Source organism: Dermacentor andersoni, chromosome 11, assembly GCF_023375885.2.
Source record: "Dermacentor andersoni chromosome 11, qqDerAnde1_hic_scaffold, whole genome shotgun sequence".
Classification (NCBI taxonomy): Eukaryota; Metazoa; Arthropoda; class Arachnida; order Ixodida; family Ixodidae; genus Dermacentor; species Dermacentor andersoni.
The window spans coordinates 78,147,204-78,174,756 of record NC_092824.1 but is presented as its reverse complement, the minus strand read 5'-3'; the positions used below and the strand labels follow the sequence as shown (position 1 = coordinate 78,174,756).

General features: G+C 49.0%; 2 protein-coding genes across 2 annotated transcripts in view; one reads left to right on the top strand and one right to left on the bottom strand.

Annotated features, from left to right (window-relative positions):
* LOC126518340 (lysosomal protective protein-like) overlaps positions 1-17,781 on the top strand; it is a 35,941-nt gene extending 18,160 nt beyond the window's left edge. The window contains exons 9-11 of the mRNA XM_050168189.3: positions 1,541-1,700; positions 2,890-2,982; positions 17,394-17,781. Coding sequence (XP_050024146.3) covers positions 1,541-1,700; positions 2,890-2,982; positions 17,394-17,480 — 340 coding nt within the window. The 3' untranslated portion in view covers positions 17,481-17,781. The remainder of the gene's footprint in view (positions 1-1,540; positions 1,701-2,889; positions 2,983-17,393) is intronic.
* Positions 5,493-16,057, bottom strand: LOC129381359 (uncharacterized). Its single transcript, XM_055064142.2, has 5 exons — positions 15,429-16,057; positions 14,334-14,471; positions 12,355-12,567; positions 11,005-11,142; positions 5,493-5,706 (listed from the first exon to the last, which is right to left on the bottom strand). The coding sequence occupies exons 1-5, from the start codon at positions 15,819-15,821 to the stop codon at positions 5,557-5,559; spliced, it is 1,032 nt and encodes a 343-aa protein (XP_054920117.2). The 5' UTR covers positions 15,822-16,057; the 3' UTR covers positions 5,493-5,556.
* Positions 17,782-27,553: the final 9,772 nt, after the last annotated feature.

Sequence of the window (27,553 nt, the reverse complement as noted above, 5' to 3'; positions counted from 1 at the left end):
TTATCTTTAATATTTATCTCTCCCTAACGTATCGCTCATACTATGCAACACGTTCGACTGGCACAAACGGAACAATCAACGAATGACAAAAAAAAAAAAAAGAGCTGTCTGAAGTCACCTTCAGAGTGCGAAAAATGTAGAGCGCCTTGCTCTTTTCTTCCCGGACTGTCTGGTGAAACGTACTCGATACACGCGCCTTCGACATCGCGCTCAGCTCTGCCGTCATTAACGGAAAAGAAATTAGGGAGACATCAGAGGACAGGCACCGTATCAATGCTGGCGCTAGGCCATTGCTGCTGATGCGCATTTGCGTCGCAGAAACGCGTCTAGGAAATGTAGCGATTACAGAACGTGATTCTGCTGCCTTTTTTCTATCTAGTTAGTTTTTCATCAGCCCCACGTTTCAATTCTACTCTACCCTTTTCAGGGGCGAATTAAGTGTGTACATTCAACATTCACTTTCAGCGCTAGTCTTGTATTTTCAGAATGATGAAATCTGTGCAGCTGGCGAACAAATTTTGAATTAATAAGCGACTTTTTCTTCATTTTATATAATGCGAACTCCATGCAACACCCCAAGAGGAACGCCTGACACGACAGCGTCAAGCATTTCATGTATAGCATATTCGAACAGCATCTATCCAGCCACTTGGACGCCTAATCTAAATCTAGAGTGTACTAGACTAGTACACAATATGTAAAACATTGTTAAAATTAAGAAATTTAAAAAATTAAGAAAATTAAGAAATAAATGAAGCCGCCGCATGACCACACAAACACTGGCGAATGCTTCGAACGCGTTTTTACTAAGGCACTCTACCCTTATACATACTTGTAGCCCAGACATGTGCGACACCTCTTAAAGCTCACACACTTATAAAGCAGCGCTGCAAAGTTGAAACACAGGAACGCAAACATCACAGACGAAGCGATTGTCTCTGACGATCGTTAAAGATCGCCGTTTCCTTCTTTTTTTCGCGCTTTCGCTTTTCACGCGTTGCCTCGACGTGTACAATTATGCGCACAGCGTCTGAAGGGGCTACGCGTAGCGATGCACCGTACCCACTGCTCGTTCGCGTTCTTCCTGCTGGCGTGTGACGATTGCGGCGACGCGGGAACAATTCAGGTCCTTTGCCAGTGCCCGCGGTATACAGTGCGCAAAGACAATCCTTTTCCGTCGTACTGAAACAGTTGGACGACGAGCCTCTGTCGGAAGAAAAAATATTTCGACACATCGACGCGTCTTAACATCGCGTCAGAAGGGCGTGCAAGCTCTGCTGCGCTTCTTGAGATCCACCGGCCTTTGTGAGCGCCTGTCATTGGAACGCCTTTTCTGTTGCCCGTTTTCTTTTTCGTTCCTGCTTTTTTTTTCTTGTTCCTTTTTTTTCTCCTCTCGCTCTTTGTCGTCTTTCTAACCCCTGTATCCCCCACCACGGTGCAGGGTAGCAAACCGGAAACTCGCCTCTGTTGGTTAACCTCCGTGCCGTTCCTCTCTCTCTCTCTCTCTCTTTCTGCCGGGGTTCCGCGCACTGCGTTGCAGCCTGGCCATCAACTACACCGAGCAGTACACGACGATGCGCGAGGTCGTCCGAGATCTGGCTGAGTCGGGCCAGCTGAAGGCTCTCGTCTACAACGGCGACGTCGACATGGCCTGCAACTTCCTCGGCGGCGACTGGTTCGTCAACAGCTTGGGATACGAGGTAATCGGAAGACGAGACAGAGCAGCCATTTTCTCGTGTGCTCCTTATCATTGTCGAACGTTACGATTTATCGCGGTAATAATACGAACGAGACATGCTAGTGACTGTGCAAAGAACGTTAAGTGTACGCAGGCGATTGATTGATTGATTGATTTCGGCATGCTGAGGCTACGCCTGCGGGACGCCTTAGCGCACGCCCCTTATTTATGTTGACTGACTAAAAAATTCATTATGGATTGGAAATGTTCGCAGGAAATGCACTCTGTCGCTATCTTTTTCACAGTTTTTACATCACTGAGTGTATGATCACGATTGGTGAAGTGTAACAACTCGGCTGATTAGCAGGTCGATACCGAACGCAAGGCTGTCGCGTGTAACTGAAAGAAATAGGCGCACGGCAAATAAATATTTCGCACAGTTTGGATATCAACTGTAGAAAACAGTCATCTACCGTTCACGGGCGTTTTCGTGAAACACCTACTTTAAAGACACTCACGTTAAACAACAAACAGGCAGAAGGCATCCAGAATAAATTAGATGGCCTCCAGTTATTTAGCTTGCAGAAGATTCTAAGTTTAAGGGTGCTTTAGCATCCCTCTACTATCACAACGTGGCTGTGATTCGAACTCAGGACCGGGGGACCTCTTCTCAGCAACATAGCGCATCAGCCACCCTCAGCGTTTGGGATAAAGTCACTGAGCATGTGCTGGTGGGCTAGTTGGTTAAGCATGATTACAAAGATGGCGCCGAATAAAACAACACACGAAGAAGGGAGACACGAGACAAGCACGAAGGCGCACTAACAACAGTTGTTAGTGTGCAACAGTTGTTAGTGTTAGTTGTTTGTGCGCCTTCGTGCTTGTCTCATGTCTCCCTTCTTCGTGTGTTGTTTTATTCGGCGCCGTCTTTGTAATCAAGTAGTTTGGGATAAGACACGTGAGTTCGGAGATTATGCAAGAAAATAGGTAAAATTCGTTATTTTACATCATCGCACGGCGTGAATATTGGTGTAATGTGAGAACAATAGTGTATTCGTTCAGATGAATAGGGTTAGAAAATTCAGCTTGTAAGCTTTCCTTACGGTGCCATGTAGATGTACGTGTTATCAGAGCTCTCTCGCATGAGAGACGTAAAAGCGTTTGTGGATATTAACATTGGCGTTTGCAACGCTATCGTTTTTTCCAAAAAGCCGACTTCGGAGTACAGAATGTGGCACGTGGGACAAGTGATCGCTGGGTTCGTCCAGAACTTCGAACACGACGTCACTTTCGTCACTGTCAAGGTGAGTCCACGGATGGACGAACGGATGACATGAGCGTTTCCTTGGAAACTGGGCGGTGGGTGGCGCCACCGAGCTCTGTTTCTTGTTTTGCCCAGTGTCTTAACCTACCTTCGTCTTAAGAAAAAAAAAAAGAAATTCCCAGCATCAAACTTTCTGCAGCATTATTGAAAGCTTTGTTTCTGTGCGCTTCCGTTGTTTGTAGTCTTCCTACTTTTCTGCCGCCAAACCTCCAGTCGCAGCAGCAGCAGCAGCAGCAAACGACTTTATTGGGGTCCTGAGGAGCTAAGCGGGGGCCTGTAGGTCCCTACCCAGCCGTTGGCTAGCCCCATGTCAGAACAGAGAGGCCATGCCTCTCCGCTCGTTCACGGGCCCTCTGGACAGCCAGGAGCTGGACGTCCTGCCTCGGGTCTGTAATTTGCCTTCGTCCAGTCTTCTGTATTAAAATCCTGTAACACAGGGCACTGCCAGAGCATGTGATTTAATGAGCTAAATTCAGTGCCACAATCTGGGCAGAGTGGATCGATGTCCGGGTGGAGGATGTTCAAAAAGCCCCTAGAGGGGTAGGACCCTGTCTGGAGCATGCCAAGCGTGCTAGCTTGTGGCCTGTTGAGTTTATGATGGGGGAAAGGAAAACTCTGCCTATTCCCTCTGTAATGAGAGGTGATTTCATGAAAAGTAACCAGTGGATCACTGTGGACGAGCTCTCCCGAACTCTCCCGAGACACCATCCCGTCGCGGCATACAAAACCTCGCGCACGGTCGTGGGCTATCTCACTGGGGTTCAGGTGACCCGGTAATACATCTGGTCCCATGTGAGCTGGGAACCAGACTATGTGGTGAACAGTGTCAGACGGGTGTTTGCCGTTTAGAATCCTGGCTGCTGCTTTGGCTATCAATCCGGATGCGAACGCTCTAACAGCTGCTCGGGAGTCCGTGTACACCGTAGTGCGTTTTGAGTCCAGTAATCCGAGAGCTATAGCAGCCTGTTCTGCAACATCGACCGAGGAGGTTTTCAGCGAGGCTGCCGAGAGGAGTTCTCCCCTGTCATCGACTACGGCTACGGAGAACCTGTTGGCACTGGCGTGTCGCGCCGCGTCAACAAAGGTCTCCGTTCCGGATATGTTCTTTAGGAAAGCTCTAGCCCTCGCTAACCTTCGACCTTTATTGTGTTGGGGGAGGACATTTCTTGGAAAAGGGTCTACAATAAAGGAGTTCCTTGTCTGAATATCAAGTTGCGTGATATTTCCCTGATTGAAGCTAGGACAGAGGCCTGCCGCATCCAGTCGCCTTTTTTTTTTTAACTGATGCCTGCTGCGGACATGTATACATTACCCCTGCTATCCCTTAGCCCAAGGAGGCCAGCGGAACCTAAACCGACAGCCGGCTAGCTAGCTTCGCATTGTAACGAAACACGTTGCAAGCATGTTGTCAAAATCGTTCCCGCGGTGTTTGCATTTTCAAAGCGAATAGCCTTCTTTGGATCTTTCGCCCGCTGTCGCGGTCGACCTTTTCACCGCCGATACAAAGACACAGCCTGCACTTGCGCAACCTAGGTTTCTACTCATCACGGCACCGAGACGTGCCGACTACATCTACTGCCGGTAACGGCGCTGCTGGTTAATGGCTCTGTTGCCTACGGAATTACGCGATGAAACATCAAACCGAACCTATAGATTCGGACGGCAACGCGTAGAGGTCAAGGTCTTTTTTTTTTCCATGTCAGCGCCCCGACTACGCAAACTTTGACTGAGCGTTTTCGTTCTTTTGCGTTCGCGTTGTCGGCACATACAGCGTACAGAAGCACAGCCAGCGTCTTAGAGGGGTGCAGCTTCGCGACGAAAACGAAACTATACATTGCATGCAATGCCACGAACGCTATACGCAAATAGCGCTGTCACAGCGGAAGTCTCATTCCACGCTCGAGGAGATGCCGTTGCAATTTTAGATGCCCGACGCTTTCTAGAGGATAATCTACATGTTGAAACTACAACTTGTGGACTCAAGGTTGTGTCGTGTTGCGTATTATTTGTGCGCATCTGTGCCTCCAGTAGGCGACATACTAGCTATGTTTTAGTCGTGATCGCAAGTAGTGCGCCAGGGCCGCTGGTCGCAGAAGTGTGGCACTCCGCTCGTTTGGTAGCAAATAAGTTTTAATCTGTGACGCTTTCCCCGTCGTGAATACGTCATACTTGACGACGGGTAAGTATGAAACAGCGTTACATGGAATAATTACATGTTGCATGTCTGTTTTTTTTTTTTTGGTCACGAAGGCGAGCAGTCGCTGCAGACTTCATAGGCTTGCCTGCTATGAAACGAAGAATAGTCATCTGTGTAACTGTGCTGTTGCTCGCCGTAATTCAACGTTGTGGAAAGCCGCTGGCATTTCAGGCTTGCCCGCGACATTCGCATTTTCGGTGGTCATGGTGCGGGCGTTGGCGCAGCTCCACATAACAGCGCCGACGAAATGCAAATCTTAGAACGCACATTTAGGCAGACGGAGAGCAACAATGTGGAACACTAAAAGAAACCGGTTTATTTGCTTCAAAACAGAACACAAGGACGTAATTCTTAAGGCTAATAGTATACATCGCGGTCACCTTCAGAGCTATCTTCCGAATCGTCCAGACCACCATAATCTGCATCGATGGTGTGTCGATGAGGTGACGTTATGATTTCGGAGCTCGATGGTTCGCCATCATAGAGTAATTCGAGGTTAATGGGTTCCTGAGGAAGACAAAAACATAGCATGCCTGTTAGCACATCAGAAAACAGGTTATGGCCTGGAAGTGCTTACTGTAAATAAAATACTTAAAAAGAAAATGAAGAGAAAGCGTACATTGCAAGTGAACATGTACGTATTGTTTATTAACCTCACCAGGAACGCTTCCGCGTGTAAGAAAGTCGAGGGTTTCCTCCAACCAGAAGACTTCTAAAAAATTATTCTAATCGAAAGACGGTACTGCAGATCCCTCGTTTTTTCCATTCATGCTCTAGTGATGAGGCTCACAACCTTACGTTTTAACCAGATAGTGATCTTTCCTGGTGTAACGACAACCGAGCACTAGCCCTTCGCGAATCGGTACCAGTTCAGGATTCACTTTTCATCAGTGCTCAGGTTAAGGCTATGGCTTCCCAACTGTGCGATGCTGAGACGGCAAAAGCTTTTGTTTAGCTGCATGCAGGGCAAATCCCAAAATGCGGCTGATTCCATCAACAGCAAGATTGGGTTGTGTCCCAAAACGAGATTTGCTTCATACACTCTTGGAGATATGACCACTACTATAGCTATACATTGGTTTAATAACGGCCGTAAAGGCTGTCACTATAGTAGTTGGGCGTCCTTCGACATGGGTAGTTTAACACTGCGAGTATCAAACGGGTATCTGAATCACGGACAGCTGAGGGTAACACCTAGGCAGTTGAATATTTAACCCTCGCACTTCTAGGAGGACTGATCTACATTCTGGCAATATTGGATGCAAATTTGTCATTTGCGATAGCAATGAACTTATTTGGGAACGTTCGGCTTCGTTTCCCTTAGATTTCAATCTGACATAGTTTTAACTATTTGTGTACAAATACTCTTGTAGGTATACGTGTCAATAAGTACAAGAGTATTTGTACAAGAGTATTTTCTCGGGGATTGCATTTCACCCCCTAACAACTTGGAGTTATTGCTCAGCGCAAGACTCGCCTGCATGATTTAGAACTTATGCAAATGCTATCGTTCATTCTATCTTATCTGCATGTCCTCGCCTGACTTTGCATCATCACATTGCATACGCAACACGAATCGTGTAGGTGTTTCTGGGAACCACGGAGGAACGAGCGATTGCTTTGGAAACTTCGACAAGTGATGTATAAAAGCCGACGGCGCTTGACCCGCTGATCAGATTTCGACGATCGCCGAATATCATCGCCGCTATCGTTGGGGCGGGCACATATTCGCCCAATGAAAGTTAGGTCCGTGATAGTGTTGCTATACTGTATTCGTCAATGCCACTAGGTGGTGACAATGCAAGCGCGTGGAACGGTTAAAAACAGAGCAGTGATATTTGTGCGTAAACCCGACTGATAAAATGTTAACGAAGCTTTAAAATAAAGTTCGCTGCTACATGTGAAATATATTCACTGGGCTTCTAAAAACCGATATATATGGGCAGTTTAGAGTACTGTAATTTAACGAATTATAGGGAGGGCTTGTAGCCTTGCGGTTGCTGAAAGCAGATTGCTACAATGTCGTGCCTAATGCTTTGGCTCTCTTTGCAAATGCCACAAATGCAAGACCGCAGGTTTATTGGCAGCTCCTTTGAAACGGGGTGGGTAGAAATCGTCACCTAGCTTGCTTTACTTATTCAGGTATGTTTTCAACGCTTTACTCCCTTCTTGCACTCATTGTCCTATCCCTTTGTACCGCTGCCTATGCCTGAAACGGATCCGGTCGTATCAGTCTCTTTCCTGCCCGATTTTTTTCCCAGCAATACTCTAAACGTCTCTTGGTTATATCTCGACTGATGACCGGATGATACTTCCGCCTACTTTAAATCCAAGTGTTTCCTGAAGTTGTTCGTTACGTACGGGTCTCGCCGGGTGAATCCGTTCGCATTGCATTAGGATGTGCTAAGTGGGCTCCGGATTTTGAAGCGAAGCTTTCTTTGCTTCTACCGACCTTCCGAACGCTGCTGCCGTAGCCTTTCTCGCGCGCGCAGTTTGGTTTCTTGCAACACCACCAGATGTCGCTCGCCTTCGCGAATCCCTACGAATCCCGGCTGGCATGCGGCATAGTTTGTGCGTATGGCACGGGCTGTGCTTGCTGTTCTACGCTCTTAGAGCTGGCGTCTCAACAACAGTGCTTTCGCTGCGCAGCGAAACGTGGTGCAGGACTTCTGCTACAACGCGTTGTGTCATGTGAGGCAATGATAATGCTCAATTCAGAGATTACGAACAATGGCACACAACAATGCCTCAGGCAAACACGTCTCCCTGTGTGTTCTGTGGGCTCGCAGGCCACAAAACTGGCCCCCAGGACACGGACTCATTACTGAAACAACAAGGAATACCCTGGACATGGCAACCGCCACGATGACGGACGCGGCAACCCCTGCAACCATCATACTGAAGCAGCCCAGGGAGCCGCCTACCTTCCGTGGAGCTTCGTCGGACGACCCGGAAACCTGTCCCGAAACATTCGAAAGGATCTCAGCCTTCAAAAACTGGAACTCTGAGGACAAGTTGCGCCATGTGTACTTTGCCTTGGAAGATGGCTCGAAGGCTTGGTTCGGCAACCAGAAGTCCACCCTTACAATGTGGGACTTGCTCCGTAGTAATTTCCTTAGGACTGCCACGAGCGTGATCCGAAAGGAAAGGGCCGAAGTTATCCTGCAGCACGAACGCGGAAGTTCAACCACTTGGCACCGAAGACCTGCGCGAGACTGTCAGAGCGGTTGTGCACGAGAAACTTCAGAGAATGTACTCAAGATGGCAGCCTCAGGTGGCCTCTATCGCCGACGTCGTTCGAGTAGAAATCCGGCGGTCAGTTAGAGTTGCCGAAGTGCTGCCGGAATCGCTACAGCCCCGGCCTGAAGCGATGACCTACGCCGCCGTCGCCCGCCGTCGAAGTATCACTCCGCGCCTGCGCCAGGGTGCCAGTTCGGTCGTCCAACCCTGCGCAACTATCCAAGGAAGACAAACGTCTGGAGCGCTACTGACCGCCGCGTACTCTGCTACTACTGCGGAGAAGTAGGCCACGTTTACTGCCGGTGCCCATATCGCGAAATGGGACTGAGGATTCGCCCTTAATGCGCCGCGACATCGCCGACTACCTCGTCGCCGCAAAGGGGAGCCCTCGACGACCGCCCCGTCCCCAGCCACACCAGGCCGCTGCCTGTCGCCGACCATACACCGAGTCCGTGGTCGGTCCGCAAGCCCTTATGCGGACAACTAGAAGCAACTGATGGAGATGCGGTTTCTGTACGTGGAAGTACCAAATATCTTCAGTCGACGACGTAGCAACGATACGCCACCATCCCGACGAAGACAGTAGAATACGCCGACGAAAGAAGACCTGACGGCGCGACCTACTAGCCACAGGTCAACGCGACGCAGCCGTGATTCGATGCGAAGATCTAAGTGCAACGCCAGACAAGGAACTACCGACCTCCACGCGTTTCTCGATGGCCACGCAGTCGCCGCTTTAGTGGACACAGGAGCCGACTACTCCGATATGAGGAGACCCTTCGCCTCCCAGTTGAAGAAAGTCTTCGGTTCATAGATTATTATTGCTCCAGATTCCCGAGCTTGTAGATTTCGGGTCCGTGTAAGTAGAATTTCAATATGAGAGCGAGAAGACTCCAACTTTGCGTAGAATAAATGTGCCGCAATAACTGTGCATTAATCTCATTTTCTGTACAAAACGCTTCCATTTTTCTTGTTATACATGTGCGTATGGGCTATTTAAAGTGCTCTTCATAGTAGTTACCATTATTTGCGAACTCTTTGCACTTTTCCTTTTGTCCCTTTGTACCTAACCTTTCTCAGCCAGTGACACAAGTTGTCTACTATCTTCCTCCACCTTGTATGTTGGTGGCTGCTGTGTTTGCCAAGCAGACAACCTGGTCCACTGGGTATGTTGCTGCGTAGAAAACACGCTGCTGTCTCGCCTAGCTGATAACTTGTGTCACTGGAAGGTGTGACTGGTTATGTGCCCGAACAGACATCGCCACAGCGTATGCGATATTGGTATCTGCCCATCCTTTATCAATGCCCCAGTATCGATGTGCCAAGGTGACACAAGGGGGCATGGAACTCTAAACATCAAAATCGATAGTGCCCCGTCAGCAACAGATAAGTCCGCTTCAAGCTCGGTGGCTTGGAGAGCTATTGCATTGCGGGATGTACTAGGGATGGGGGGAAGCAACTGGGGTGCAGTGATTACCGTGTCGTAGTATCATTTGGCATTGTGGTTGGCAGTGAAATTGTCACCTCATGGGTCCGCTGATGCGCCCGTAACATCTCGAGATTCATGGATGGCTTGGGGATGCAGTAATCGTCATACCAACCGTAACACAGAACGTCATCACCAATTACACGCCCATCATAAGAAAGACTGTTTGTCGCGTAATTGTTGCAAGTAACCTACAAAGGATGGATGAGCCGCTATATTTTTTTCCGTTTCATGCTTCTGCTGAAGCTCTAAGGGTGGCTCTGTAGAAATTTCTACAATAATTATCAGAGAACTGTGGCACGTCTTGCCTGCGGGAACTGCCAACGTGACGGTTCAGCCGGCACGAGATTGACGGACAGTACGCGGATGTGCATCAATGTCGTCCTTCGGGGGAATAACTTGTGTTGAATAACTCCCAATTATAACCCCATGAGGCGAGATTCCCATTGCTTTCTGCCTTTCGAAAAAAAAGAAGGAAGGTTTAATTCGACGTTGAGGCCAATAAGGGTTCATGAAGGAAAAAAAACAAAGCCACAAGGGCGTCTGAATGCACAAGCACAGAGATCAGAGAAATACGTGTGCTGACCATCATTGCCGTAAGAGGTGAAGAATCGCACCGCCACAGTCCCTGATCGTAATTTTAGTAGAAGCTGTGGGTAGTTCGGTGTAGCCGAGTGCCCCTAAGGCAAATATTTTTGTACGGTTTCCTCGAATAAATGAATGGACGAAGAAAGGGTCCCGTTTTCAGCATGAATACTTTGGGAACCCTCGTCTGTATATTACATTTATGTACAGCCGTGAGCAAAATTATAGGGGCCACAAGGTCTCCGAAAAAACTAAATTTCTTTGTAATTAACATGCATAAACTGAAATGCAAGAGTACACTAGAAAGTTCGCAACGCCAAGTCCGGACTACAGTCCTCATTTTCAAGTTGCATTCACAGGCAGAGGAAAAAAAAAAAGGCTTTATCGCGTAATCCCTGGTTCGTATACTTTTGCTCACGGGTGTACCTATGTTTTGCATATGAATAAACTTCAACTTCAACGCTGCAATTAGTGCAAAGCGCCGCAGAACGTACCGTGCGGGAGAACGGTGCGGAGAGCCAGGACCATGCCGTACGGTAGAGTAGCACGAAGGCGTCGACGTACGCCCGCCGTAGCTCGCCGCAGAGCTTGATCACGTGATGGAACACTGTGCCGGCATGCTCGTTCGCAGTCTGCAATGTTGCGCGGTAGATATCGTTACACAGAAGACGCTGCCGTACGCGGTGAATTTTTTTATATCTTAAAACTTTTGCAGCGCTAAGCAGCTCGGTGTGCGGGTATCCCTGTAATAATCACGGCTCCTTGCGACCTGGCGCTCGAAAAAACAAAAGCTCGCGCGCGTGCGCACATAAAAACACAAAAGGTTGGTGAAGTTACGTGGATGTGAATCCAGGAAGCGACAGCTCTGAAGCGGGAGCGGTATATCATCACTTCGCAAGCACTTTTTTTTTGTTACGTGAGAGTAGAACATTCTAGAAAAAAAAACGGTTGCAAGAACGAACGGTATCTCAAAACACAGACTTTAAAGCGTACGGCGCAGTAGAATGTGTGGCAGACATGCTGAAACACCTCTAAACACTCGGTCGTTCTTTTGGCAGCTTGCTGCTTACGTTCGCAGTGCGTGTGCAGCTCGAGCAGCACGGTAGGGCTGGTGGCCATTATTGGACGCTTGCATTAACCAGTCTCTGGACTGGTTAACATCCTTGCCTTCCTTATATCTATCTCTCTCTCTCTTTTGTATTTACAACACAACCACGTTACATTTGGCTGAAAAATGATTGTATGTGTATAAAAAAAAGACGAACCAGGTACGGGCACATAAAGGCAGCATAATATATATGTGTGCGTTTGATATTAAGCCTTATAGGTATACACCATAGCCGAGGGTGAATGCTCGAAGTTCCCAATGCCAATTCTAATACGGCGCGCTAACTAGTCGTACCTGAACAAGGGAACTATTCCGAATTTTCAAACATTCACAACCAAGTATGTTGCAACGACCCTGTTCTGCGTGCACAAAACGTAAGTGTCGCAAATGAGGACGAGCGACACACTGACGAACATCTTAAATAATGCCCAAACGAAATGGGCAACGCAAAGGTTGCGATTTCGTTCTCGCGGCAGAAGCGTATACGTTAGCACCTGCGATTTTCGCTCGTGGTCTCATTTCTGTGGTTTTCCGAGTGTGGTCACGCAGTAGTTTTATGTTTAGCGCTGCAAGCCGTGCCGTTTCCCGTGCAACGGGCCCTTTTACATGTGCCCACGTTGCACAAGTCCTTCAGTAGCATCTTTTTTTTAAGTTTTATTTCGGCCCCACAATTTATTATAAATGTTTTTTCTCTGGGCAGCAATTTTATTTAACTGGAAACGAGCGAAAAGCATACCGTGGGCTCGTGAAGTGGCTCGGCGGGCCCTTCGAGAATGCGCGTGGCTGCCGCGAAGGTCTCTTCGATGAGCTTCCTGCACCGTTGGCGCTCGGCGTTGACGTAGTGGGAGAGGCAGACGGAGGCCTTCCAGCTTACGGCGAGGAGGCGGGGCAGGGTGGAGTTGCGGGGATCGTCCTCCGGGGCCGCGTCTGGTTCTATGCTTTTGATGACCTGCAGTGAAGACGGCAGAAACCACAGACATCGTTTAGCTTTCAAGGGCACTCGAAAGCGAATCGTAAACTTTGAGACCGAATCGAATGCGTGTCGAATTGTACGAGAAGCGAATATAACCAAATACTTTTTTTTCGAACAATGAACAGCCGTTTGCGCGGTCAGAAACAATGTTGACATCATAGTATTGATAACGTTAGCAAGTTTCTATCATTACATTTCACCTTGTGAAGCGTGGTTTACTAAAAGCGCTAATGGAGCATTGGGAACAAACACAGAGCCTGTTTGCATACTCAGTACTCGTCCGAAAATGCGTATGGACGGCAAATTCTGGCTCCTTCAGCTACGTTAATTTGTCTACCGTGGCTACGGGGATGAAAGCTACCGTACATTTACTGCAATTTTATGTTTAACCGCGCAAACTTTACGTTCTGAAAAAAATTCATCTTCATGAATAGTTACTATTTCATTCGAAATCATAACTGATACGACGCTGTTAGATTCGTTATTCGAAAATTTAAAATATTCGTGTACTCCTAGCATTGAGTATCCAGAATAAAAAAAAAACATGTGGAGCTGCCTAGCTTCACAAATTAACGCAAATGCATGCAAGCTACTAGAAGCCGCGTGGTAAGGGCCTGAGGTGTGCAATAAAAATATGAGCTCGTACATTGCTGGTCATGGGAGACCTACTGAAACACTTTCTAGAGGGCGGGGATTTTCCACTCGGAACTGCTCGTTAAACGAACTGACGAACCCTTGCGCACGCATGGGCAGTGTAACCGCGAGCAGTTCCGAGCCATTCTAGTGCAGTGTGCCACTCTGCGCCCTGTAGATGGCACCGTTTGAAACCCGAGCCTGAATTGAAAAACAAGCGCCACACTGGTCACGCATCATACTCGTACCATCACGTCAGGGCCAACTGATTTGTTGCGTATTTAAGTTACTGCAACGAATAAAGGCGATGAATCATGTAACAAAGTGCAGAGGGTGAGATAAAGAAGGCATGGATGTTAATCAGTCAAGAGTCTGGTTGGCTGCCATACGCTGGGTGAAGGAAAAAAGGGGAATAGAAAGAAGGGAGAGACGTGCACGGATAGCACTACAGAATCAAAGGCACCCGCGCAAGCGAGAAGTTCTCCGAAAGAAGTGCAGAATGGCGAATTTCGAGCACTGGACTACATCTATCAAGGTTTATTTCCGAGAATAATTATGTACCGGCAGTGTGCAGAATGTCGGCCTGCCTAATGGCAGTATAGCAGAAGGCCTACGGCAGGGCTAGCCACTATTCAACCGATGAAGCACTAAATGTCCAGGTGGGACAATTCACAGTTGCAGACGGTGCGCTTTTAAAACAGAACAAATACAGCGTCACCAAGGCGTGTCTAAACGAGAATGGCGCTCAAACAGGGCACGATCATGCATCAACAACGCGCCAAGCCATCCACTTAGCAAGCAATTTGGGCAAAAATTGTGTCCGCGGGTTTAGTCAGAGTTCGCACGTGACCTGCTTGCCTCGTTCAGAGATGCCGCAGATAACGGAACACATGCTAGCCCGTACACCCCGAACAGGCATCTCGATAGTGCATGTTGGGACGATCCCGTGGTAACGGGAAGCACCAGATCGACAAGTAGAACCAACGGAACGCGTATTTTTCTGTTTGATTCTGCTTCCTCGTGAATTTCGCGCAGCCTTTACCATGGATTCTTAAAGCTCCCCCGAGTTTCCGTATTCCCTAGGTAACACCTTGTGATGGAGGACGTACCTCATCGCAGCCCGATTGAGCAGCGGCCAGTTGGTGCCATACAATGGCGTGGGCGCAGCGCGCGATGGAGATGGCGGTGTCCACGGGGTGGCAGGCAGCATTGAAGGCACGCTCCGATAGGTCGCGGCAGACTTCGATCTGCGATAAGGTGGGGCGGCGGTAGTCGTAGGGAAAGGTACTACATTCGACTGTATACTGTACGAGGACGTAGAAAGAAACAGATACACAGACACAGCGCTTCACACAGCAGGAAGCGCTGTGTCTGTTTCTACGTCCTCGTACAGTTGCGCTTATACACTCTACCATGGACTCTAACCAACTAGCCCGCCAACGTGTTTTAACTACATTCGGATGGGTTTCTGAACAGTGCTTGGTTCAGGCGTTTAGGCATATTCGGACTGGTCATTTGTCGAAAAAATTTTTTTTTTCGTCATGAAGTTTTACTTCCGAAAACCACGGTATGATCACAACGTAGATGCGCTAAGTTGCGCGACGGCACATGCGCTAAGATAAGCGGTGAGTTTATTTGTCAAGACAATCTCGAATAGAAGTGACGTAGGCTTTGTTTTTAAGGAAGATGTCGCTCGCGGTAAGCACCTGGTTAGGGAAGGCACATTTCGCCGCACAGTGCTGAACGAATGAGAAAAAATTGCTAATAATACCCGATAAAAATTAATTCATTCGAAGAGACGCCACAGTGGACGGATTTTGTACGGAACACCGTTCAGGGTGGCCAAAACGAGAAAAATAAAAACACCGCGTCGTATGCGACTGAGATGTAATTCCGTAAAGAAGGAATGGCTTACAGGTACTAGGGACGTGCTGTGCAATCCACTGAGTTCCATGTTTCCAAGTGCTAAACCACCCAGTACTGAGCCGCCTATCACTAAGTTACACAGAAAGTGCTCTATGCTGTCACAGTTGAACACCTGAACCAATCACATCACTGTTGAGAACACGCTAGTTGCTGTGCAAAAGGAAATGGGCCTTCGAGATAGTTTCTGAGTGCTCTTTCCATTCCTTTTGGACGACCCCTTCACTGCCAGCCGTGTGTACTTAGAAGGACGAGGTTTGTTACCAAAGAAGACTGCTAACCTTTTCCTGCACGTACGCCTGTCCGTCGCTGTACTTGCGATTTCCAAGGTCGCGGGCATCGGCGACGATCTCGCGTGGCGTTTTGCTCATCACCGGATAGCTGTTCCCGAGCTTGTTCAGGACCTTGCAGGCGAGGTGGTCGGCGGCCTGAAGTGGCCCGGAGAGCTGTTCCACGGCGGGCTTCCCGAGACGGGCGTAGGCGTGCGAGGCACACTTCTCGACGGTGTCCAGGGTGGTTGCAGCCAGGGCGGAACGCTTCTTCAGCGCGCTGTAGCACTCCGCGGTCGCGAAGCACAAGAAGTTCACGCTGTTCATCGACGCGACGTGGTTCACGAAATGGTACTGAGAGCTGGTTCCTTCACGGCCATCTTCGCTCGAGCTGGCAAAACCCATAGCCAAAAAAGGACTGGTACGGTTCACGCAGTGACCGGAGAGAACTGGAAGACTGAAATACGCACTCAATGTGTTCCCGGAAAGCGATGCTGTGATTAATGAAAGCGGGCGGTTCCGAAATGCTCTCTTCTTAAAGGATTTGACGCCAGCGACACGTATGACGTCATGTGAGGCGCACGTCTGTTGCGATGAATTGTAAATTCACATCGGTATCGCCCAAAGGTAGTGGTCGAGTTGTCGCCCTGATATGTTTGATATCATATGTGTCGCCCTGATGAGTTGACGCCCTGTTCGAACCGTAGAAATCGCTTCCTCTAGATTGTTGCAGCGCATATCATCGCGTTCCAAGAAAACAAAAAAACGAAGCCGTGTGTGTCCTTCTGCGCAAGCAGAAGTAAAGCAAATACACTTACTCGTTTTATGGCAAACAAAGTTTGCCTCATGTTTATTTTTCATCGTTTCTTTTTGTGCGATTAGTACTGTTGGGCTACTTCAGGAGGTTCTTGATCTGTGATCATCTGGGCATCCCCGACCTTTACAATAAAACGGAGAGACCTTTCAAGTTTCTACCATGCAAGTCGGAAACGAACCAACGTCACACGGGCTCCTCAAGCAAAGCAGCCCGACACTTTAGCGAGCTGCGCCGCGAATTTACTGCGTATGTGCCCCCTATTCAATGAACTTTTTTTTCACGCCCAATTGGGTCACTGGGTAAGTGCCAGTGAGTATGCGGCCAGTGAAGAAACAATCCTCAGCGGTCGCGCGCACCGGCGCGCCACGCATCTCGGAGACCATGCCGTCGTGCCGTCGCATACCTCGCGGTGACGCCGCCAGGTTCCGCAGCGTGTCCAGATAGAAGCGCGAGAGAGGAGTCCCGCTGGAGTGCACAGACAACGGGGAGTACGGAGCCGCGGCGCGCTAGCTGCTCGCTGCTGGGTGACGTAAGCAGGACGTCACCTTGGTGGGCGTGGCTTCGCGCTCGCTGCAGCCTCCCAATTTCGGTTTCGCTTGCTCTGATAGCGGAAGTTCGTCGCATCCACAGTTCCGCGTGTAATCCCATTTTTTTTTTCAGATCGCAAGGTTGCTCGACTTCAATTGTTCAATTACGATGAGCCCGCTGAAACTAAAACGTCAAAAGCTAACTAATGAAATTTTTTTTTCGTCCTTAGCCACCTATTACCACGTGTCACCCACGGTCGCCACCACTGGCGGCATGTTTTCGAAAGAACCCTCCGTTTATATTAAAATGGCTATTTTTAAATATTATTCAAAGTCTTCGTAGGCACACCCTGTTTATGCGCAGCAGAATCACTCGAGGGAGCCAAACGCCGATTGTCCACTATTAAACTTGAATGGAATAAATGTCGCATTTAATTTCGCATTCTTTCCATTATTTAAGTCGTAAAACTCGGGAATGTCGTGTCAATAATCTCTGGATTACAGTATTTACCCCGAATCCCTATATCCCTGTGTGCGCGCACGCGTGTGCGTGTTCTGACGTCACCAAGATGACGTGCACGTATCAGGGCTGCTCCACTAACTCGTACCTCAATATTGCCTCTCGGTTTGCAGGGCTCCGGCCACATGGTTCCCTTGGACAAGGCACAGGAATCTCTTCACATGATCTCCAATTTCCTGTCTGGCGCCCCGTTTTCATGAGCCTGCTGAAACCTGCGTTGAACTAACAAACGCAGCAACCTAAAATAAACTGTAACGAGGTGTTGCGGACCGACTCTATCTAACGTCTAAGAAGTTGCGTGAGTGTTCTATTAAGCGCGTGACCACGCGAAAATTCAAGAACCGTCGCATGGCATGCTTTCGGAGGCGCGTTAAAATACCAGGTGGTCCACTTTATTTCGCAGTCCTTCACTACGGCATTTTTCATAACCCTCTTTGTAGCTTCTGGATGCTAAACCCCACCATTTATTTTGTTTTCTATTAAAATTAACCGTAGGAGTGTTCTTACGACGCGTATGTAAGGACTGCTGCTGCCAAATTATGTCAGCTGAAAGAGCTGAAATAAACTGCTTTTCACTGAGTTAAATAGGTCTTAGGCTCATATCACTGTGGCTAGGGAGTTCGGGGTTTAAGAAAGCAGCAGTAAAGAAACAGACCACAGGAAACCTGGTGAATTCAAGATGCCTCCTAATTTATTCACGTGGCAGGAAGAGCCTCTTTTCTAACGATATTTCACGGAGTCAGCGTACGCTGGCGTCCTACCTTCCGCGCTGACGTAAATGGAAAACGTGTGCCCCAGCCCTATCCGCTGTCAAATATACTGGAATGCCCAGTACGATGAAAAAGCAGGCGCGCGCAGACGGAGAACTCCAGATAAGCGGTCAGCTCCAGGTGGCTTACGTACTTTCACGTGGGTCGTTTGCAAAGCATCGTGTCGAAAGCGCTTAAAACAACCTGCGCTATCAAAATATGATACCGTTCCTGTTTTTTGCTAAATATAGTATGAAACTCATTGGTATTCACGCACTTAAACGTTCAAGCATGAAAGAAAGAAAAGAAAAAAAAGATCACCGCCCAAGCACTCCGTACAGATGGTTAACCAGCGAAGCTGAAATGTGCGGCCCCGGGTTTATCACTGGTTTGATCCCGACAGTTCATTAAACGACGCCTTGGTAGACTGCCGGATCCTCGGTACGCAGTTGCTGCTTGCACTCGGCTGCACGTGCCTGTCCTTGTGCCCGGCTGCAGCGTCGGCGCGGCGTAGACGAGCTCGTTCCCGGTTCTGCTCGCGGCGTTGCTGATCGAAAGCTGCCTGCCCCTCAGGAGTACGTATGACTTGTTGCCTACCCATTTCGGAGCCTGAGAGAAACTGACTGCGGAGCGCGCGTGCTAGGCCGCGACGGAGAGCAACGATGTCACTTCCGGCACAGCCAATTGCGCTCCTCTCTTTCTCTTTTTTTTTCGCGCATGAGCATGCGGTTGTGCTGGAGAAGTTTTCGGCTTACAGGCGACAGACGGACGGACGAATTGGATATCCATATACAGCTTCGCTGTAAAAGAACAAAAAAAAAAAAAAACGAATAGGAGGGAGCGCGCTTAACGTTCACAAGCCAACTTCCTTTGAAGCCGCTACCTGCTCCTTTCCCGCTGGCTGTTGAGCGCATTGCGCGCTAGGAATTTTTGCCTAATCGGAGAATGAAACAACTACGACAACAACAGAAATGTAGAACCCGCCCGAGCGCAGGCGACAAGCGTGGCCGTGCGCGCTGCTTGGTTTTTATGCACGTTACACGATCACGTGCTTATGGTAGACTTTTCGGCAACCCCTTGGATTTTTCTCCTCTTTCTTTTTGCAGCGGAACTGTATATCGCTAGGGTTCCATGTATTTTCCGTGTCCATGCGTCAACAATAATAAAAAGGTGAGAGCGGGGCGATGCCGAAGATAGTGAAATACCGGTCCGACCTTCAGTGGTTAAGCAGGCTTCGAGCACTCCGCCGATAATAATAATAATAATAATAATAATAATAATATTAGGAGAAGGAAGAGAGAAGTACACAGTTTGCATTGTTCCGCCTACAAGCGTTCAACGCTGAGTCAATCAGAGGTGGTCATACACGCTCGCACTTCGAGCCTTCCACTACGACATGTAATCGTGAGCAAAAGTAAGAGACCCTTGCGACTGCGTGCTGGATGGATGTAAAGAATGGATGTATGATATGAGAGTCCCCTTTGAAATGGGGTGGTGTGTTGCGCCACCAAGGTATTGTTGCTGAATGGCGTGCCAGCGCCACCCTGCTCGACCTTGTGCGACGTTAATTCCGTAGCTGTGCGCATGCGCGTGCCTATATGATTAGTCGAAGTGGCATTCGCACAAGCCTACTGCGTCCTAATGGACGTCGCACGAGCTTGAGTGGCGTGACGCCAGGTGGCGCTGACACGCTTTTCGGCACGCGCTCGCAGGCAGGAGTCCTTACGTTTGCCTCACGATTGCACGTCGTAACCCAGTTTTCAGTTTCGTGAAGTTAAACCTCGCAGTTTAATTCAGCTGGAATTTAGCAAGACGTTCATGCATCGGCTGGTAGAAAGTGGGTGCCACAGAGAGTGTCACGTTAGCATCTCGCAAGCGCATTAAACGCTTTATGTCTGTGCCAAACAATAATTGCACTCTTTTCACCATGGGCGCGCTCGAATTACCTTCGGTAGTCTCTCAAAGCCCGTTAGCCACCAGCTTTCCGAGTTGAAGTACCGTTCTTCAGGAATGCGATTGCTTTTCCGATTCTTCAAGCGAATTGGGTGGCACGGAGTGGTCAAATTTTTTTCTCTGGAAGTGCATTACAGATTCCTTGTTTTCGAAGTTCAACTGCGTTGCAGGCTCGTTGCGCATTACCCTTTAAGCCTCGACCTGTTTAATGGTTCTTGCAGTTTAATCTCGTTTCGTGTCATTTTCAGCGTATAAATAAATCTCGACGATTTTGCGTATGCACACCCGCCAACACTCCCGAATTTTTGAGAACGATTGCGAGCTGGAGATTTTTTCTGGAGTTTACAGAATGCAGCATCAAGCTTTAGGAAAAATAAATTATGTTCCCGAAAATGTTCTACAGCCGCTGAAAGGTTGGTCAGCGCAAGATTGTCAAAATGCATGCCAGGAATAAAATTGTGATCGTACTTGCGCCGCTTGCACTTTTGCTAAGCCGTCATAGATTAGTTTTGGCTACCTGGGGCTTTTCAACATGTAGTAGCCATTGCACGGTACACGACCATTAGGCAACCAAGAAAGCGAAATTCCGTCGCGATTAACTAAGGCGTTCGCCCTTGAATTGAAAAATCTGCATTGGATGCTTGCTGCTATGCGAGTTCCGAGTTGGGTCTGTGTGTCTACGTTCAACATGGCGAACAATTACGCATATGGCAGGACAAGTGAATAGCGACTTTGTCCTGTTCCTTTCACGTGACCCGTCGTCCGCGCTGTTGTGCGTTTACTTCCCCGTATGACAGCAGCAATTCTCAGCTGAATTCCAGGATGGATTACCGAGCCGGTGGAAAATTATATATATATTATATATATATATATATCTGTTCTTTCGTGTTTTCCGGAAATACCGTGCTGCTGTGCTTTTCGACATGTTTTGTCGTATTCTATTATCCGATGCCAGGTTCAGCACGTTAAGGTCTTTTATAGTTGCTTGAGTTGATCACGTTATCCTTAAGCAGCTCAGCCCCCGCAGGGGCGTCTGCCTCCGCAGGCGTTTGGTGCGTTGCGACACCACGTACCCGAGCACACGAGGGTTGGACCCTCCCGCGCCTAGCCGTGCGCGGCTTGGCTGTGTCTGGGGGAAAAGAGGATCCTGGGGGTTGAGCCGATGCCGGGTGTTCGGACCTTTAAGGTTCCCTGGCTGAGGCAACACACCTCTTTTACCATGCCTTCGCACAGTCGGCACTACCGCACTGACCCACCCGGGGGAAATTGGTAGTTGCGTTTTCTTCTCTCGATCTGCCTTCAACCTTCGTATTTCTCTCACTTTCAGTCTTTCGTGTCCTCTTTTAAATTTCTTTTTACTTCCGACTTCACGCGCAGCAAAGGTTCACCTTGTGGGGAGCAGCCAACCTTGGTCGCACATACTTCGTTATAGCAGTAACGTGCAGTTGACGTCCGCAGGAAATGTTTTTTAGAGCTCCTGCGGCGTCCCCTTGTTGGGCTCCATGCTTGGCGGCTGTCGTTGCTGCCGAAATCTCCACATATACTTATGGCTAGTTCCTTCTCACCACTCACTCCCTGACCGCCCTCAAAAAAAGAAGGGGGGGTGCACCGAAGATGTGTTCCAGGTCTTTGGACGTCGAAGACAAAATTTCCCACGCTTCCACCGTCATTCACTCGGAAAAACCGGAAAAACAAGTATGAAGAATCTCCCCCTTTCTAGTTTCCAACCCTCTAACCGAGGCTCTTGGAACAGGATAAAAGGCATCAAGGATGGCAAGTCATGACCTCCTTTGGGAACCCCATGATCAGAAACAGTATGAAAAATTGCGCAGTCTAACTTGGAGACGTTCGAGTGACAGTAATCCCGCATCGTACGATGAACACCACCAGCGGCGTTATATCAGATGATTTGTGGGAACTGAGCCAGGCTGAACTCTTGGAGGGCTGATTAAGTGAGCAAAATGTTATCAATGTTAAAAGAATTAAGGCGTGATGAGAAGCAAATCCATACTGAGCACTTCGTGCTTGCTTTCGGCTCAATCGAATATGAAACCGTGAATATGGTATAACGAATGTAAAAGAAAATTTGAAGGAGATCGGACCTATAGTTGGTAATGACAGATGTACCCGCACGAACGGGCCACATTCTTAGGCTTCACTGCCGTCGGGATCGACCCACCAAAGGAGGAGGAAAGAGAAAAGTAGAAGGCAGGGAGGTTAACCAGAATAACGTCCGGTTGGCTACCCTACACCGGGGGAATGGGAAAGGGGAAAACAAAGATCACAGGGAGAGAGAGGAGGGAAGGAAAGAAGGAAATTGCGGCGAGTTCGCTGACGCGAGTGGTCTTACAGAAATCGCGTTAATAGTCACAGATGGTCGCACAAACCCGTCGTCCTTAAGAAACACAAAAGCGCCTTCACCGCTTTATGGGCCGACGGGCGATGGGGGCGGTGTTCTAGCAGCACCTGCACAGAAAGCGGCCGATTGTCCAGTTTTTGGAAAGCTTTGGCAAGTTCTTGTCTCTCTGAGGCATATCTTGGACAGTGGCACAGCAGGTGGTCGATGTTTTCTTCGGTGCCACAGACCTCGCAAGCTGCACTGTCAGCCATTCCAATTAATGTAGAGTATGCCTTCGTGAAGGCCACTCCTAACCAAAGGCGACAGAGAAGCGTAGCTTCACGTCGAGGAAGTCCGAGTGGAGGTCGGAGTTGCAGGGAGGGGTTTAGTCGATGCAGTCGCGTGAGTCGTAAGTTTGGTGAGTTCCACTCGGTCACTGTGAGACTGCGTGCCAGGTGTCGAAGCTGCTTTGCAGCATCAGTCCTCGAAAGCGGAATTGAAACGCTGTGCTCTCCTTGATGTGCTGTGCGAGCAGCGTTATCGGCGGAATCATTGCCACTGATTCCACAGTGACCAGGTATCCATTGAAAAACGACCTCGTGACCTTTTTGTTGGACATCATGGTAAAGTTTCACAACTTCGTATGTCAATTGGTCATGACATCCGTGTCGGAGAACTGACTGCGTGCCCTGTAGTGCTGGTTTTGAATCGCAGAACACAGCCCATTTTCTAGGTCTTTCAGAATCAATGAACTCCAGTGCTCGACGCAGGGCCGTTAGTTCTGCCGCCGTTGAGGTCGTGATATGCGATGTCTTGAACCGCAGTGTCATTCCTCGCGTTGGTATAACCACGGCACCAGAAGAACTGCACGACGTAGTCGATCCATCGGTATAGATGTGCACGTGGTTGCTGTACTTTTCGTGCAGAAGAAGTAAGCTCAGCTGTTTTAGAGCAGGGGCCGGTATATCTGTCTTCTTCTGTAGTCCCGGAATCATTAGATGTACTTGTGGACGGCTCAAACACCACGGAGGAAACGCTGGCTTGGCCGCAGGTGCGTACCCTGAAGTAAACGACGCACGATGTGCACTGACAATACTGCTAAATGTCGAGCAGGGCCTTGCAGCAGTGAGGCTCGCCAAGTGGTGGGAAGGGGTCCTAGCATAATGCCTGAGATGCATACGCATTGTCTCAACGGTAATGTGCGTCGTGATTGGGTTATCCTGCGCAAGGGCAATGGTTTCAGCCGTTGATGCACTGCGTGGTAAGCCAAGACATATCTTAAGTGCTTGGGCTTGAATACTCTGAATCGTAGGCAGGTTAGTCTTGCAGGTGTTGGATAATGCAGGCAGGCTGTATCGCAGGAATCCAACGAACAACGCCATGTAAAGCTGTAACATAGCCTGTATAGATACTCCCCAACTTTTTCCTGCAAGGAACCTGAACAGGTGACAGATAGCAGTCAGCCGCTTTTTCACGTAATTGACGTGCGGAGTCCAAGACAGGTCTCTGTCAATTATGACTCCCAAGAATCTGTGACTTCTGCTGTATGGTATAAGTTGTCCGTTAATAGATATGCCGTAACCAGACATTGGCTTCCTCGTGAATGCCACCATTGCGCACTTTCCGCACGAAATTTCAAGTCCTTGTTCACGAAGGTAGCAAGATGTCATTGTGGCTGCCTTCTGAAGCCGAGCGCGAAGCTGAAGTCGTGTCACACCTGATGCCCAAATGCAGATGTCGTCCGCATAGATGGAAAGTCCTACCGTGCTTGGCAGGTTGTAAACTAATCCACTGAGGGTGAGATTGAAAAGAGTCGGGCTAAGCACTCCTCCTTGAGGGACTCCTCGGCTACCGTAATGCTCGGATGTCGGGCCATTTTCTGTGTGCACGTAGAATGGTCTCCTCTGTAAGTAGTTGCACACCCACATATACATCTTACCACCAAGTCCGACGGCTTCTAACGTGCTAAGGATGGCTTCATGGGTGACAGTATCATAAGCTCCTTTAACATCTAGAAACAGAGCAGCAGATAGTCGCTTACAGGCCTTTTGGTGTTGCACATAGGTTACCAAGTCAACAACACTGTCTGTTGACGAATGGCCCCGTCTGAATCCGGCCATAGCATCTGGATAAATTTCATAGTATTCTAAATACCATTCCAGACGTGTTAAAATCATTCTTTCCATTGTTTTTCCGACACAGCTGGCTAGTGCGACCGGACGGTATGAGGAAATGTCCAAAGGCGACTTGCCAGCTTTGAGAAGTGGAATGAGGCGAGTTGACTTCCACTCTTGCGGAACTGTACCCGTCTGCCAGGAGTCGTTGTACAGGAGCAAGAGTGCCTGCCGAGCTTGGTCTCCTAGGTTACACAGGGCACGGTATGTAATGCCGTCAGGTCCTGGCGCTGAAGAACGCCTGCACAAAGCCAGCGCAGCTTCTAGTTCTTCCATAGAAAAAGGGCATTCCATGCGGGGATCGCGTGAAAACAGTGGGTGGTCGAGCGTTCCCGTACCCGTTCCATCGGAATTTGCCTCGCCAGCAATCTTTCTGCAGAAAGATTCAGCGACGTCAATATCACTACATTGTAGATAAAGTGCCAGAGATTTAAACGGGTGGTGCTGACCAGAGGTTGTGCGAAGTCCACGAACAGTCCTCCATATAAGCGACAATGGCTTTCGCGGATCCAGGGACTCGCAAAAGGATACCCATTGTCGCGAAGCCAGCTTGTTCATTTGACGCTGTATTTTCTTCTGTGTTCGTCTAGCCAATCTCAAGTCATGATTGGACCTCGTGCGTCTGTATCTTCGCTCCGCACGACGGCGAATTGCTCGAAGTTTTGCTAGTTCGATGTCGAAATCGGTGCGGGAAGAACTCCTCGAAAGCAAATGCGTGGTCGTTTGTATGGCATCCTTTATCGCGCCCTGTAGGTTACACGAGGTGCCGTCACGACAACAGTCTTCCATTATTATTTTGTATTTAGGCCAATCGGTGCACTGGATGGTTCTGGAGGACTTGGAGCTAGTCAAACCTTCGATCATTAAATAGGTTGGGATGTGGTCGCTGCCCCGTGTTTCTAAATCCGAAAACCAGTGCACTCTTCTCGAAAGCGAACGTGAAACGAAGGTTAAGTCCAAGCAGCTGCTATACGCTGATCCACGCAGATAAGTAGGGCTTCCATCATTTGACAAGCAAAATTCGTTTTCAGAGGCAAAGGACACCAACGCTCTGCCTCTAGAATTAACTTTGGAGCTTCCCCATAGGTAATGGTGGGCGTTAAAGTCACCAGTGAGCACCCACGGCTGTGGAGTCGATGTTAAAATTCCCCGTAGGCGCTCACAATCTAGACGGCTTGCTGGAGATAAATAGGCTCCAAGTATTGTGAACGTGAGCTTTTTCTTTTTCACTGTTAAGCAAACGTATTGATTTGCTTCGTCAGGAGGCACTGGGTGATGTACATAAGTCAAGTCACGGCGTATAAACACAACAACCTTGCTGCACTCTCCGTGGGTAGAGGACATAAAGCACTCATACCCGGACAGTCTGATAGGAGCTGACAGGTTGGGCTCGCAAATAACGATAATGGGGAACTGGTGCGTAAAGACAAACTGTCTAAAGTCGGGCATGCGTGACTTAAGCCCTCTGGCGTTCCACTGAAGGACAGATGCATTCTTGACTTCCTCTTGAAACGACGGCATCTCTCGGGCCGTGGTTTTACCCTAGAGCCGCAAGCACCGGACTCAAGGTGTCCAGCACCTGCAGTGCGCTCTGTGCCGACGGGGTTTTCATGCTGCTCAGTAGAATGCGCATGGCGTCCATAAGTGACTTCAGCATCACTATGACTTGGCGATCCTCAGTCGTCGGCCCATCCGCGCTTCGTGGGGATATTGAGGGCGGCGCATTTTGATGTGACTCCGAGGCAGGTTGTGTTCGTGGAAGTGTAGACCACTCTTCAGGGGGCGAGAGTGTTGCCCCAGTCTTCGTTTTCGCGCTGTCGCTCTTTGTGGAAGTTGGCGTTGATACGGTAGCCGCTTTGCCGGAAGATGGTGTATATCTTTCAGTAGACGTGACTCTTCGTGCTGCTCTTCGGTGCCGATGTCGTCGTCGCCTGAGAGAAGCGGCAGCCTCTCTGTGTGTTGAATGGTCCCGTACCATACGTTTAAGTATTGCTCGCTTGTTCCTCACCCGCGGGCAATCATTCGATGAGGCCTCATGAGTACCATGGCAGTTAGGGCACTTTAACACAGTTGCGCGACAGGCATCTGCTGAATGAGATTCGGCGCAACGTGGGCACACGAGGTTATTCCTACAGACACCTTTTACGTGCCCCATCTTGCAGCATTTGTAGCATTGCAGGGGCTTCGGTACGTATGGGCGGACTGCATGGCGGACGTGGCCAACTTTGACGTGTGAGGGAAGGCTGTCTCCATCAAACCACAGCTTCAGGCAACGGGTGCTGCCAAGTCTTGCGATGTGCGTGATAAGAGTGCCTTCTGTAGTTGGCTTTATTAATATCGGTAAGTCGTCGGTTGGTATAGAAATATCGACATCATAAATGACGCCGATAGTGCCACTGCAGCCAGTAGGAATCATGGATCGCACTTGCACTTTGTCGATCTTCGTTACGTGCCGCAGGTTTTGCAGTGCACTACGGTGTAGAACATCTACTGCAAGGACATTCTTCCGTGCGTTTATTCTCACGTCCTTTATCTCGTTTGGCGCGATTCCCTCAAGAAACGCAGAAAGGACTTGCCTGTTTAGGAGTCGCAGATTTGACACTGGGTCCACAGGCATGAAGAGCATAGTGTACGGCCAGCGCTGTTGTGTTGTCTTCACGGTGGAGACACTTGGTGACGATGACCTCCGTAGCAGTCTTCTTTTTGTGGTTCGGCTCATGACAAGCGTGAAATCGTCGTCCGACGAGTCGACGCCATCCGAGTACAACTCGGTTGCCTCGCTGTCCGTGTCACTTGACGCATTGCCACGTTTTCTGGACGTGACCCCACGTGATGGCTTGGCTCCAGGAAGGTCTTCGAGGGCTTCTTCGTCCATTACCGCAACACGGGAGCGGCAGCTCCCACAGTTTGGAAAGAAACAAATCGAGACAAAGGTACAAGCGTTCTATGATAGAAACACTTCGTCGTCGTCTCCGCACAAACTCCACCACCCACCAAAGAGGCTAAAAACACTCATAACCCATACGGGAAAGTTGATGTAACTCGTCCAGAAAGACACG